Source organism: Psittacula echo, assembly GCF_963264785.1.
Source record: "Psittacula echo genome assembly, chromosome: 1".
In the NCBI taxonomy this organism is placed as follows: domain Eukaryota; kingdom Metazoa; phylum Chordata; class Aves; order Psittaciformes; family Psittacidae; genus Psittacula; species Psittacula echo.
This window is the reverse complement of record NC_137735.1, coordinates 127331464-127347161: the sequence shown is the minus strand read 5'-3', so window position 1 is coordinate 127347161 and position 15698 is coordinate 127331464. Positions and strand designations below refer to the sequence as shown.

The 15698-nt window shown below is 40.0% G+C and overlaps 1 protein-coding gene across 2 annotated transcripts in view; it reads right to left on the bottom strand.

Annotated features, from left to right (window-relative positions):
* The window catches only part of CPM (carboxypeptidase M), a gene marked incomplete at its 5' end in the record, with an annotated part of 32450 nt that extends 16862 nt beyond the window's left edge, over positions 1-15588 (bottom strand). The window contains 2 exons of one of the 2 annotated variants that reach the window (XM_080613541.1): positions 15168-15318; positions 15445-15588. In XM_080613541.1, the coding sequence (XP_080469667.1) occupies positions 15168-15318; positions 15445-15588 (295 nt within the window). The remainder of the gene's footprint in view (positions 1-15167; positions 15319-15444) is intronic. The other variant, XM_080613542.1, reaches the window with a different exon arrangement.
* Between the last annotated feature and the right edge of the window lie 110 nt (positions 15589-15698).

Sequence of the window (15698 nt, the reverse complement as noted above, 5' to 3'; positions counted from 1 at the left end):
GCAAACCTACAGTGTCCAGCTTCCCTAGCTAGGGATTCAGCAGACGAAGCTGTAATGCCAAACAGCACATCCAGTGTCTAAAAGCCAGCAGTGAAATGATAAAATTAAGGTAGCAAAGGACCTATATTGAAGACTTGACAGTGTCCCAGCTCTCTCCTAGGTGGAAGTGGAAACAGCTAAATTGTGAAGCACAGTTTCCTAAAGGAAAAAAGCCTTCCATAAGGTTATAAATCAGCACGAGTACCAAGAGCACAGACAGGGCTCCAGAATCTCAGAGCTAATGGGTTCAGTGAGTTATATGTAAAACAACCTTTCAGAACACGTGAAATAAGCGCCCATCAAAAGCATTAGCTTCCTCAAATCATTGAGGATTTCCTATACAACCACAAAACACTGACCTGGAACATGAGATGGTTTAATGTCCTGATGCTGCACTAAGCTAACCAATATCTACATTTATGTTACCTTTCCACACCTAGTTATTATCTAATCACAGCAGCCAAACAATACAGCAGTTCTGAAAACATGAAGCACCTTATCTTACTAAAAAACAGGACATAAAAATTAGCAAATCATAAGGGCTATTTCAAATTCAACTACTATCAATAACACATCCCTTCCACACAGACTTCCTGGACCATCTCATGAACCAATGTAGAACAGTGCCATAATCTTCATCCACTTACCTACAGTGGTACTAGCACCAATTTTGTACTGTATATACACTAAAGCAACAAAAGTTTAAATACAGCTAAAATGCTATAGTTCCATCATTTAAGACTTTCTGCAAGTAATATTGTATTCTGATTTGAAATTTAAAAAGAGATTTCCAATGCTTTGCCATCAGCAGTGCTCATTCCTGCTGCTACCACTTGAAATTGCACTCATGGGAAACTGAAGGAAGAGCTAAGTATAGACTAGCATTAAGTGCTGATTTAAATCAGTCTTTTCAGCATGAGTGTTTAAACTGTTTATAGTTTGTGTGAGGGCCAGGGCCATCTACATGATAAACACTCCCATGAACTGAGACACCAATTATTTCCTGGCATTTCCAGCTTGTGAGGATTATTAAAACCTACCATTAACAATTAAAATAAATTCCTGGGTCTGCTCAGCCTGCAGTACTGGATAGTGTACCTACAAGAGATGACATAAAATTTCTTTCCATACAGCAGTGATTTAATGCATATAAGAAGATTCAGCTTTTAGACAGTTTCCTTTAATCAGTAAAGCCTAGATAACTTTCTTTTTGTACCTGGAATGAACAGCTAAGCTGCCTCCCATTCTTTGAATCAACTGAATGTATACCAAAAAGACATTTCTCACTGCCAAACCAAAACTTGCTTCAACTAATTAGCAAACTGTAGTTCAAGTAATCAAGATAAATGTGTGTTTCTAACAAACAAACAAACTTATCAAAGAAAGGTATGGCTAGGAAATGAAGTGAAATGACTGGGCAATGCATCAGACCCACTGTCAGTACCACTCAGGATAGGCTACTCATTCAAAAACTTGCATGGAGGTCTACTTTGACACAGAAAAAGCAAGAGGCTGACTACAGTCCCCCTGGGCCAGCCATATGCTGCTCATGGGTAGGAACTGCAGCAATGCTGATCCATGTTGAGGCAGTCCCTTCCTAGAAAGGCACAGGACAGAGGGAAAAGGAAGAAAGATTGCCTCTCATTAGAATGTAAGGTGCCAGAACAACTTAACCATAGAAACAATCACAGAATTGTAGAACAGCTCAGGTTGGAAGGGACCTCAAAAGATCTGGTCCACCTTTTGATGGGAAAGAAAGCTTAGATGGATTATTAAGCACTCTGTCCAATTGCATCTTGAAAACCTCCAGTGATGTGGACACTACCACATGCCTGGGAAGTTGTTCCAATGAATTCTTTCTCCCACTGTAAAAAATTTCCATTGTCTAGATCATTTAGGTAGATGTTCAACAGGGTAAGGTCCAGTATTAATTCCAGGAGGACCCCACTTACGACAGGCTGCAGCCTGAACAAAAACTATTGATCACCACACTATGAGTGTGGCTGTTTATCTAGTTTCCTACCTGTCTTATAGGCCATGTATCCAATCTATATCTTGCCACTTTGTCCAGAAGGCTGTGGGAAACAGCATTAAACCAGTTTACTCCAGCTCCAGATCTGACTGAGTATCTATTTGAACACTGCAGCAGTGAACATGCTCATACAAAACTTCCTCCGACACTGGCTAGAAAATTGAGGGTTTGGATAGATATCTAAATGCAAGCCTCAGATATCAGTCTACTGGGATCCCATTTATGTTACCTATAACACACAAAGCTAGGTTATGAAAAAAACAAACAAACAAAAAAAACCCCAAAAACCATGACATGACATTATACCAAATCAAAGTAATGACCTCAAAAAAATATACTTATGAGATTTGACACAAGCCACAACAATTTACATCTTTGTATTTCCTATCATCTTTCTTAAAGCTTACTACTTTTTATTCTTATTTATCCCCTGTTTGCCAACAAACTCTGCAGGCCAAGTAGCATATTACCAGGGTGGTTTGTATATGACCCAGAAAGATGTGGCCCTAAACTGTATGGAAGGACCCCTTAGTAGCAAAAAAAAAAAAAAAAAAGGCAAAGAAATAGAAAGTGCAAACAACTTAAAAGCTTTATCATTATTCTTCAGGTTGGTATTGGCTACTGAGTGCTGGGAACTCATCCTACCAGGGCTTCATTCCAGTGTGCTCCACTCAAACTTAAAACATAAATTTCTGAGCCCCAAAGCTTATAATCAAAGTACTGCAAAATAAGAAGGGGGACCAGACAGGCAAGTTTTTATTCTATGAGAACATAAGAAGGTAGTGGATATGCCGTAGGCATAGCTTGTGTCAATCCAGCTCGATTTCTTTACAAGCAGGAGATCTTCAGCCTAGATTCCATGGTGAGAACACCAAGTAACAGTAGTGAAATAAACCAGATGATTTTTATAACAGCTTCCACTGCAAGAGCATCCAGTATGTAATTATGGTTTGACAGAAGAAAGAAACAATGCAAATAACTAGCATCTACATTACTTATACAAAACGTTGTGGAGAGACAGGGTGGCATGAGAGCCACTCCTTGATAAATTCTTCTGTAGATACACCACAATTCCCACAATCTCTCATGCACTCTTTAATCCACTGCAACAATGCATACTGATGTCAGAAACATTACGCTGACTGCGTTTGGCAACATATTCTGCTATGTCTTGGGATGGCCATCCTCATTGGCTACCTGTAATACTAGTGTAAATCTAGGTTAATTGTTGCCATGCAAGATATTAAGGCATCTTTACAGTGTCTTTTTATTGTGGAACTATGCCAGTGTATCTTCCCTGCAGATACCTATGTTCTAAGTCTAAGTCAAACTATGCTTGTTACTACATAAAGGTCTTCATCTTCCAGGAAAAAAAAAAAAAAAAAAAAAAAATCAATCCTGCTTTATCACTTCTTTTAAATCATATTCATGGTAAGTCCGTTTCAGTGCTAACAAAAGCCTTTTTTTGGCTTTTACTTTTTTATATCATCTGTTCTTGTATGCCCTGCAAAGCTCAGGCAGTATTGTACTTCCAAGCTTCAATATGAAGGCAAAGTGTTCATTTCTCCGTGATAACAGTGGGACAATGCTATCTTTCAGCAAAACGCTACCACAACTAATGAAGGACTTCAGGAGCAATTCCCTTTTGCTAAGCAAGCACCCACAGCATCCTTGCCCTGTGGTACTGTGATTTGCCATCACCAATTTAAGCCAGAAAATCTAAAGCTATTTTGGAACTTGCCCTCTGCAAGGGGACTGCCCAACAGCGCACATGGCTTGGTTCATATTCTAACAGAATTTGAGTTACCAACACTTTATATAACCAGAAATCTTTAATCAGAATGACTGACATAGTAGCATTGCAGAAGAGGCCTCACAAACATGAGCAAATGCACAAGTTTAATCTAGCCAGACTGTTAAGTAAAGCAGCCTCCAGATTATGATAAGTAATATATACGTACCCTTTGGGGATACAAATTCTGTAAGTTGTCAGCCAAAAACCAGCAGCTGTTTCTGCTCAGAAAACAGATACTTGAGATGTCTGGTTTATACTCAGGATAAACTACATACCTGAAGCTGGGATTAGATATACATCTGTATGAACAACTGTAGTACATCAGCTCCTTTTGTGAGAGTTTATCCTCACCTTCAGTATACCATGTTCTCATGGTCCACTGAGACAGAGAAACTTGGCCTGGCTTCGCATTACTAATGAACAAGATTGATATCCCAAGAAAAGCTAGGACATCAAGAAAGATTAAGGTACTGTGAAAGATTAGAGAAATACAGATCAATCACATGTTGACCAGGCATATCTGACAATATTCAGCATGCTGCATAGTTAAGCAGAACAAACCAAAGAAGCCCATGGTAACATTAGACTGCAGGCCTACCATGCCTTCCCTCCTCAACTGACAGCACTTCCTATTTAGGGAGGGGATCAAAGGTTTTAGGACTGGTTTTGTACTCCAGGAATCTGCTTAATGAAGAGACTGTAGAAGAGATTATACTTAGCAAGAGCTACTCTAACCACACTGTTGTTATTAGGATTATTGATAAGCATGAATCATAATCAAATGCTTGTCTGAGGAAAACAGCAACAGAGACCAATTGGTACAGTACCTGTGTAGCATTTTTAGTTTTATTTCATAGCATTAGGTCTATCCTATGCTCTGTATTTCCACTTGTCAACTTCTGGAGTGCTAATACAGACAGTTCAATCTCAGTCAATACAACCACTGACATAGTAACTATGGTGGGGCCACTGCTGAACTTAATACTTCTGATCCCTTCTCATGTATCCCTTATCACAAGCACAAGGCTACCTCTCTCTAAAGGGAAAAAAAAAAAAAACCAACAAAAAACCAAACAAACCAAAACAAAGAACCAAACTATTTCCCACAATTTAATAAGAACCTATCTACACCCAAAGGCTATACCAGCCAATCCAATTTAGAGTCACTACCTTATAAGCAGAATTGAAGAAATAACCAAATTACTCTCAAAACCCCCCTAGAAAGCGCTTATTTGTAACCAAAGCACTTGAGACAGGAAGTGAGTCAAAACAGTTCATGGTTTATGTGCTTGCTTATCTTTCTAAAGATTCTAAAGGTTTACAAATCTTTGGTCAATTGGGACATACATTATGGCTTTAGACACTTTCACAGGACTTGTATCTTGTGAGAACAACCCTTTCTTTTCTATGTATACATGACTTGAACTGTTCCATTCCAAGTTCTCATAATCAAGCTGAGCACACTTTATACATAAAAACATTAAAACCTGCCAATCCAGAGCAGTCTCTACAATAGCACCTTCTGGCTTATTTGAACACAAATCAAGAAATAAAAATAAATTTTACAAATCCAAATAAGAACAACTCAGAAGGGAATACTGTTTTTAAAATACACACTAATCTTATCTGGTATTGCTCACTGAGGAGAGAATACCAGGCACACAGAATAAGCCTGAAAAGGCTTTTCCCAATATTTATACTAACTGGTTTCATATTCACTCCCAGAAATCAAATAGTCTATTTTTCCTTTTCACTAACTCTTGTTTCTATTACCATGGGGGTTTTAAACCTAGTTCTAAAAATGTGTCCTTTATTTTCTGAGAAAGGTGTGAAACTGCTACACATCAAGTAATTTTCAGGAAAGCTTCTGTACCCATAAAAGAAATAAATGTTACCCATTCACAGTAGTGCCACTGGATCATCACGAGCAGAGTGATTACTTGTAAAGCAAGCAAGTTAGAAATGTTAAGAAGCTGCTCACTTTACAAGAGAATCCAATCCTTACATCATCTTTCTGGTTTAGTTGACAAGCTACATCAGTTTGACCAGTTTCTTCCAGATTCTCTTCTAAAATGGGTAACAAAATGTCTCCTTTGAAACATTAGCAACTGCCTTTTAAGATAGGCAACAGGCAAACACATAGTTTACAAATAACTAAAATTCAGACAGTGTTATTACCTACAAACAGTAGCTTAGTCCTTTGTCTCTGCAAAAAACATGCTCTGGTGGCCTTTGTTTTCTCTTGGATTTTGAGATCAGCCTAATGCAATGATGTACCAAACCAGTACTGACCCTACTTTAGGTCCACCACAATTATGAAACTTTGTCAGAAACAGCCAGGTTGCACATTGCTTGGGAAGTAGCATTTTGTGCCTATCCTATTCCTTGAATTTCCTCCAGCTGTTCTAGGAAAAAAGAATACTGGACCAGACTGGACTTCTGAACTGATGCAGTAGGACTGTATCTCTTGAGAGCATAGTTTGGTTTTTATTTTATTCAGGACAAATGTTACTTTTTCAGATCTGCTCAAGATATTTAAATGCAGATAACTGCAAGACCAATGGATGTAGAACACATTGGCTATGAACAAACAGGAAATGTAACTCAATTATCCTAAATCCCCTGTGAGCTCAGCATGTTACACAGCAGCTATGGTAATTCAGTTTAATAACTCCATCTGCCATAGTTTGACCTTTCCCATAAATATAAGTAAGCCCTAGATATCAAAGTGCAGAATCATCTGCTTTGAAGCATCCTCTGACCTCTTCCTCACATTCGAGCCACTACATAGATTACAAGAGTCACTGTGCCAGAGGTGGAAGGGCTTATAGGGAGAGTAATATCTCAGCTGGAAGGGGAAGAGAACTACAGCCAGCCCTATACATTTTGTTTTCATCTCCAGTAGCTACCTAATTCATAAGAGTTCAGAAAGCAAGACTAGCAGTCATGTGCACATCCAATTCTCATTCAAAGAAAAAGCCTAAAAAAAAAAAAAAAAAAAAAAAAAAAGCCAAACCAAACCCAGCTAGATTTCTCTTCTATGCAAAATCATGCACAGAACAACTGCCTAAGGAACAAATGCTTCAGGGTAAGAAGTCACATCTTGCCTATCAACTAATTAATGCATTATAAGGAGGTCTCCATTTGTACTTATGTGAACCAGCTGAACACAGTATCCCATACCATAGCTACATACAGTAAAGCTATAATTAGGCCATCTTGAGAATCAGGTGGCTGCAAGGATCTACAGTCAGTGGTCCTAGATAGAAAGGCTGTCCAGAAGGGGTGCAAAAGGCACACTGCTCTTTTGTGAGTGAAAGTGACTAGAAAGCTACTGGAAGAACTTTACTAGAAAGACTCATTCTTTAGTGGGTTAGGAGGAATGTGTTACTGTGCTCTCCTGAAGTAAGAGAAGAATGAAAACGGATTGAGTTTCTGGGTGATTCAGGCACAGGATGAATTTTATTTCTTTTTAAGTTTGCAATCAGAATTTGTTTTTACATGAGCAATATTGTACTGAAAGGGCAATTCAACCCATATCACTGATCAATGACATTGTTATTCACCCAATTTCCCCTATACCTAAGGAAATATAAGCCCTGTAGCACAACCCAAAGACTGAAGGCCATCTCTTGATTAATGGTTGTTTTCTTTTTCTTTTTTAGAGAATCTTTCTCTTCCTGTGCTACCCCCAGCATCTGAAAAAACAGCAGTCTGAGGAAGTAAATACTTATTTAGGACCAGTGTAAATCAACACTGAATTGCATATAGAAAGCAACTCAAAGTGAGCATACAGGTTTGATTTTCCCCCTGCAATCAGCAGATCATAAGTTAGAGTCAAATTGTCAGCACAGTTATGAGCTATAAGAAGGATCACAAGCCATGTTTCAAGATCACACCTCTTATTCACATGGCTAAAAGTTTATGTACAATGCTCCAAGAAGCAGCATCCTATATGAAGTAAGGGGAGGAAAAAGACCCCAGTGATTAATCTTTCTATTGTGCAGCATTCTGAGTATCCTGAGCTCCATGTCTGAGTGTTTGGAATAGGTTTTTTGTTTGGTTTTAGGTAACAGAACAGTCTTCTATATATTTACTTTCTCATCACCAGCTAGGCAAGAATCGAGTTGCACCACCAGCTGCAATTGCTGATTCTGTTACACAAGCTCCCCAGCACTGCTAACTTCACTGGTGTTAATTACAATATCCAGTTGTCAATTCTGTCTACTTCTAAACAAACATAGAAAGCTGTAAAGTCTTGCTGAAGGAAAACAGGATGGCTTCAGGCTTAAGACCTCTACTGCTCTGAAAAAAAAGCTTGACAAATATATGCTGCAACTAGACAACTACGAAGCAAGGGACAGAGAGGAAGCAAGAGAGCAGAGATTTTTCTCACAATGCTGGTTTTAAACAAATGCTGCTCATAAGAACAGTGAACTATTTCTAAATACATCAGACCTCTCCATTTCAAAGTTATGACATAAAGATTCCAGTAGTAGAAAACAGTTCTTGTAATAGAAGTGTTTGATCTATGTTGCTAGGATAGATTCCCTTCAAAGAGCTGTTTGAAAAGCCTTCCCACAAGATTCTTCGAAGAACTGTATTTAAGTTGCATGTGCATATGTATGTAAAAACTGCACAACACATACATATGTCCATTATTATTTTTAGGGGTAGGAGATAGCATAGAAGTCAAAATAATGATCAACCAATTCAGAGCAAGCATAAAGTGAATATTTAAGCAAATTATTTTATTTTCACTGCAAGAGAATAGCAACATGCTCAGTGGACTGCACCTCAAAGAGTAATGTCTTATCAGTCTTTTATACAACTGACACTGACCAAGCTACATATTTTATAAGTTATTTGTACTTATTTGCATAGCCATGCTGATAAAAAAAAAAAAACAACAAACCAATGTTAAATCATGTTATAAGACAGAAGTCTTTGTATTTGTCCATCAGAAGCCAGCTTGCATGTGACTTACCTGTGTATTGGCATGAACTTTTGAACTGATGCAGTAGGACTATATTTATTCTTCAGCTACACAGTAGTCCCACTTGAACTAATTCTGATAACTAAATTGCTAGAGGATGCAGTCAGATGAAATACGAAATTATGTTTCAACATTTAAAGACTTTTTAGCTTCAGTGCAGACAAAAAGACTATATGCTGCAAGAACTGACTAAAACTAAAACAAAGATGGTAATGAAGAAAGGGACCAAAGAGAGCAATTGGCACATAAAGTGTGGGGAGGAAATTTCAGGAGAGGCAGGCAAGAATGGGTAAAGCCAACTATCACAGTAAGTTTTAGAATGCCCATTTTTAAATGAAACTCTGGACTTGAGCCAGGTGACTTTAGTATGATTTACATGAAGCCCTCAGTGGGAAATCTCTTATTCATCCTTGTTCCTAAAAATGAACACTGAAAATCTCAATGCTTTATATTATCTACATATGCCATGCTTTCATGATAAGCCTGTGATCCACACTGCTAAAGAAATTCATGGGATGAGAGATGAGGAGGAATGGGAGACATTATCAAGGATTGGAGACAGGAGGAAAGCCATCTGCAGCAGCCGTGCAAGTGGAACAAACAGAAGGTAATTTTCGTCTACTCAAATATACCTCATATCATGTAGCCAAGAAAAAAATAATTGCAGTATTTTCTTTAAAGACATCACATTCCCTGTGGGTTTTCCTCTAGAAATTTGTTTATTTCAAGACAAAAAGAGTTCTTTATAACCTTCGTTCTTCCTTATTTCTATATACACTGGTACTCATTTTTAGTTTGTACAAACATTTAATAATGACTAACACTGAGAAGCTTACTTCAGAGTACAGTGGGCTATGTATAACCTTCTCATTCTATTTCTGTAGAGTGCCAGGACCCCTGAAATTAACCTGATAAGAAGAATTACAGTAGAGTACAAACACTTTATGGATATGCATTTCAGTTTTGTTTCCTCCAGCAGTAAAACTTGTTTTCTAGTACTTTAAACAAAGTAAAAACATCCAGAATATAAGCATTTCTAATGTAAAGTCAATAAAATTTACAGTGCACTTTACTATTGATGCTAGTAACCCAGGCTCCTTCTATACTGTATCACACCAAGTGTCTGAAAAACAGTTCCTGAAAATAAGTTCCAGGTAAGCATCATTTTCCAGCTACATTCACAGAGTATCAATATCCAGAGTAGAAAAGTATAGTATTTACTATTAAATATTTTCACAGAAGTGCAATATCCCTTAAGGTAGCACTCCCCTGTTCAATAGCTGCCTGTAAACACCTAAAAGTATCAATCACATTGTATCAGAAAAGTCAGGAAATAACTTAATCTGCAGCATGTACTGGGCACATGTTCCAATGATATTTGTGCAGGATGATGTCAGGGACAGGTTAACTGCCTAAGTTCTCTATTAACAGGCAGACACACACTTCCTACTGAGCTGCCCGAATCCTAGTCCCTACTGCACCCTCCATTTACTGAAGTCACAGCAGCTTATCAGACAGAAGCCTGGGCATGCACCATTCACTTCTGTTTACTGAGAAGGGAAACTCATGAATGCAGATAGGAAGCGGACATAATGAGCTCTAACACACTGAGAAACCTGCCCTGCTGGGAGCCCTGCCAAGTACTCCTTCCACATAGTATATCATATCCTCTATGCATCCAGACGTGGAAATCTGTGCATGAACTTTAAAACCAAAACTGAACACACACACACTCCCTGCATACTTCAACCTGTTCATAGAGTAGGGACAGCTGAATAGTTATAAGGGGGGGGAGAGGGGAAGTGGACGTGGACATATGGTGTTTGGTGAACTAGTGAAAAGTTAGCGAAGTGCTTAAGAATAATGGATGGAATGTGCCAGGTCAAGGGCAACAGAGCAATTGAATAGCAAGCAGCAGAACAGAATTATTAAACCACAAAGTTCTCACCTAAAAGCTTTCATGAGAGCTCTCTTGCAAGAAGCTGTTTCTGAAAATGTCTAATGAAACCACATTAAGAACCAGTCAGTTTAGTTTTCTGTCTCTCTAATGATAGAATCTGCCACAGAGATGTTAATCTATAAAGTCAACTTTGAAGCTCTTCCCTAGGTAAAGGACAGGTACTTCAACCATAAACAACTTTCTGCTCAGTGAGCAGGATCTGGCTTAAGGATGTTGTTTACAACTGTTCCAATTTGACTGGAATTCTAAAAATACAGCCTGGTCCCCAGAAATCCAGATCTAAACCAAGCTATAGTCACTTTATCTGAATCCATAAGTGTACCCGAAAAGAGTTGTTAAAAGAGTGCGTATCTACTACAAAAGCCACTTAGCTCTTTCAAAGTTGCTTGCCTAAATGTCTATTTATTAGATCTTTAAGTCTGCCTCCCACCATGCTCGTATTCCTTTCAAAGAGGAATAAAAGCACCGCATCTTGAATGGTTAAAAGCCACAGATCATACTTAGATATCAAATATTTCCTTTTTGATAGCATATACTAAGATTTGCTTGCTGAAGAGTAGTCCGTTTTTCACTAGGGTGCCATTAGACAGGACAGGTCAATATGATTACACTAGGTCCATTCCCTCCTGACTGACACAGCTCTGCAGCCTCCTCTATTATTATTGAGAGCACATACTATACTGAGGTTGGATACTGTGTACATTCAAAAACAGAGCTCATGCCAAAGATCTTTTATGAGCTTATTCAACAACCCACCTAAAACAATATAAAAGAATTAAGATTTCTGGGCCATCACACATCTCTGCCTACCTGCTTATAAGACCATATCCGGTTTCTCACAAACATACAAATCACCCTACAAAAATCCTGAGGTATTTGAGGCTACCTACTAAATAAAGCCAAACAGATAACACTCAGTTTTGTCAGCTAGGTTTTGTCTTTTTAAGCTACCTTCTCCCCTTAGTTAAGGATAATAGCTTAGCAGAAGACATACATAATTAAACATCATGGCTTCCAAATGTACAGACCTGGAGACTGAACTGGCTATTGCCAGTCTAGAACACATTCTTCCTAGTAATCTGGCAGAGGGCTAGTGAATTTGTATATGGTAATGTAAACCACTACAAAACAGATTGCGCATATTTTGTTTTTCATTGAGACTCTTGGTAGTGGCTCTGTTGTGTACACTGCTTTTATAGTCTACATATATTGATCATGCTTTGAAAGTCTTGCCTCAAATTTATGCATGACAAATTATACTTGACTGCTTATCTTTCATGCAGAAAGGACTAGCTTAGTGGAAGAGAAGAAAGTACTGTATTTCTTTAGTCTTGACCTTAGCAAGGCTTTCAACAGAACCTGAATCAGTTGGAAGGGAACTCTGGAGGTCACCTGATCCAATTACCCTGTTCAAGCAAGGCCACTTACAGCAGATTGCCCAGGACTATGTCCAGATGGCTTTTAAATATCTCCATGGACGGAGACTCCACAACCTACCTAACCAGCCTGTTCCATTACTCTGTCACCCTCACTGTATCTTCGTACACAAGCTGGGAACATACGGATTAGAGAAGTAGCCTACAGTTAGGGTCAGAAGCTGGCTGGACTGAGCAATTTGTGGTTCAAGTGACAGCAATTTATTAGCAACATTCCTCAAGGGGCAATACTGAAGCTGATACTGTTTAACATCATTGGGGCCAGGACTGCCATTCAGAAGGGCCTTGACAAGCTGAAGGAATCTCTCAGCAGAAAACTCACGGAGTTTGACAGAGGCAAATGCAAGTCCTGCACTTGAAATGGAAGAACACCATATTGGGATTATCAACCAAAAAAATAACCTCCACGCTTGTTCAAGCTGCAGACTGGCTAGGCTGCAGTTTTGCAACCTCAGGGTTGCAGGGTGTGGGAGTAATGTTCAGGTAGACAAGATAAATGTGAGTCAGTAATGTGCGCTGACATCACAAAAGGCAACCTGCATGCTTCAGCATCAGCAAGAAGAAAAGCCAGCATCTTGAGGGAAATTATTATTCACTTCCACTTAACATCGGTAAAGCTACATCTAGAGTACCATGTTCAGCTATGGGTTTCCTGGGCAACAGAGATACCACCACACAGGATGAAGTCCAGCAGAGGGCCACCAGGATGACCAAACTATACATCTGAGGAGAAGCTAGAACAGGTCATCTTGCTTAGTCTAAATCTCTTCTCTGACAGCTTAAAGCCATTCCCCCCTTGTCCTGTCACTATGTGCCTTTGTAAAAAGAGATTTAAATTAGTTTATCATCAATAAGTACATTTTGCTGTCATGGTTTAGCTAACTGGTAGAGGGACACTAGTAACCCCATACCAGTAAGTGCAAGTGCATACATATATTCCTGTTTGTGTCAGCTTAACATAGAAAAAAAGGAATAGAACTTCAGCCTGCTTACCAAACATGAATCTTCATTTCCACCAAAATTATAACACTTCTGTTTCCACACACTTTTAGTATGAGCAACAAAACAAAGAGCCTGATTTAGTACCATCCTCTACCACATTTCAGGGTACTCTAAAGGCATGTTTCTTAACAGAGGTAGAAATCTCCTAACATTTAGGAAAAAGAAAAGCACTGAACATTTTTCACTGCCACTCTGCTTTATAGGGCACCAAGAAAGTTCCCACTGCCCATTATCCTGTTCAGAGGAATACTGCAGGCACACAGGACATGCAGAAAGCATAAATAATCCCTTTTCACAGATCGTGACATATAGCTGGCAGAAGGCAGAGCCCACACAATTCTCTTTTCTCACATAGTTTGGCAGAGCAGAAGGTAATATAATCAAAATATGAATGCAGTTTCAGTACACTGCTGAGTTACAATCAAGAGATGATGCATTTCCAGTTTTCAGGCTGATGGAACTCAGACAAGTTGAACACTTCATGTTATCAACTTCCAGATGTCTAGATATGTAAAAGCCAAAATTTCAATTTCAGGTTGGATGAAAGGGGTTTTTCTCCTACCTGCATGGAGATAAGCTAGCAAAGTTCCTGCTGAAAACGTCATAATCTAGTCCTATCATTACAAGATTAGCTAAGTCCCCTCAAGGTAGGAAAATGAGGATGTGGATAAGTGGTAGTTTGCACTTAAAGGGACTAACCTCCTCTGTGTGAATGATTAACACAATTCAATATGATCCTGCCTTTGGTGAAACCAGGAAGAACATGGCTTCCTTGTCTACTTGGAGTATTCCCACAGTGACACTTCCTAACACAAGTGTAGCCACACACAGAGACAAGATCACACATTGCTAGCGACAACAGCTGTTTGATGCCTCACTGAAACAGAACCCTCTCGTCAACTAAGAGTTACGTCCCAGACAAATACAAGCATACGTAAGAAAAATGCAGAGACATACATAGTAACGCAAGGAAGGAGGCATGAAAAGAAGCTACTATCATTTTTTACTGTTATCTACCTAGAAGGCAGCAGATTTTTTTAGACACATGCATAGATTTGATAATAGATGCTACACTGTCTCCTTCCAGTGGTATGAAATGGGACTAGAAGAACAGATCATGTTTCTAAAGAATTAATGTCTCTGCCTAGTTTTATACCTCTTATCAAAGCAATTTACTTTCCCGAAATCTACTTTATTTTTTTTTCTTAAAGCTAGATAGATGCATACTATTTATATGGCAGCAAACACTAAACTTTCTAGTATCTTAAACAAGTTCTTTTTTTTCCTATAAATTTATTGTGAGAAAGTATTATAGGGAAATAAATTCAGATAGCTATATAAGGCCAGAAAGCCAATTACTGATTTCAGTGTATTTGCCTGTGGGGTTTGAGACTGAAATCCCATTATTCATTTAAGGTATAAGACCTTATATCAGTATGGAATTTGAAATCCTTTTTCTAGCCAGTCCTGATTTACTGGAATAATAGAGCCAAAAGAGAGGTTATTTTTAACATAGCCACATGTTAGAAGACACACACTCCTATTATAGCTCCACCTAGAACGGGCACTTGGCAAACGCGGTACCACAACATCCTAAGCTCTTTAAAAGGGAGCCCTGTTTCTGAAATTGCCACTCGGGAGGTTTCCAATTCTCAAACAAAAAGGTGTTGAGGCACTTCTACCCTAGCTGAAGCGCCCTATGTGTCATCCGAGTTCGTTATTCACGCTTAAGTGAGAGGAAGAGGAAACTTCAGAGATGCAAGCAGAGAGCCACCCAGCACTTGGGATTAAAGCAGCCCTACTGCCAGCAAGTGCCCACGAAACGCCACCGCAGCCACTTCTACCCATGTTTGTCCCAGATTAAATAAAGCAGAAAGCTTTCTCCCCTACACTGCCCCTTCGCCTACCTTCCACAGAGCGCCCGATGCTGTGCAGGTGAGTGAGGGAGGGGTAGGCGGCGTGAACCGTCTTCAGGTACGCCTCCAGCTCCTCGGCGTGGTGGTACTTGAAATCCAGCGCGGCCGCCACCGACACCAGGCAGAGGATACCCACCACGTCCTAGAAAGAAGCACATGAACCGAACAGCCGAGGGGACCGGCGGGCATGCCGCTACACCGGCAGCAGCACCGAGGCAGCGACAAGCCCGCGGAGGGAGTACTCCCGCCTCAGCCCGCCTCCCCTCACAGAGAGCAGGTGCCTCTCCCCTCCTACCCCGGCAGCCGCCCGCATGGTGCCGCCGCGCCTCCGCAACTGGAGCCACACCGCCGGGCGGGGGCCGCTATCCCCCGTCGCCGGCCTCGCCCTGCCCCTGACTGACGCGGACTCCATCCACTCAGGTCCCCCGGCCCGCCCAGGGGTCGGGTGTGGGGGCACACACCCCTCCCTCCTCCCGCCTCGCCAACGGCTCTCACCTGTGAGCCGCGCGGCTCGTGTCAGCG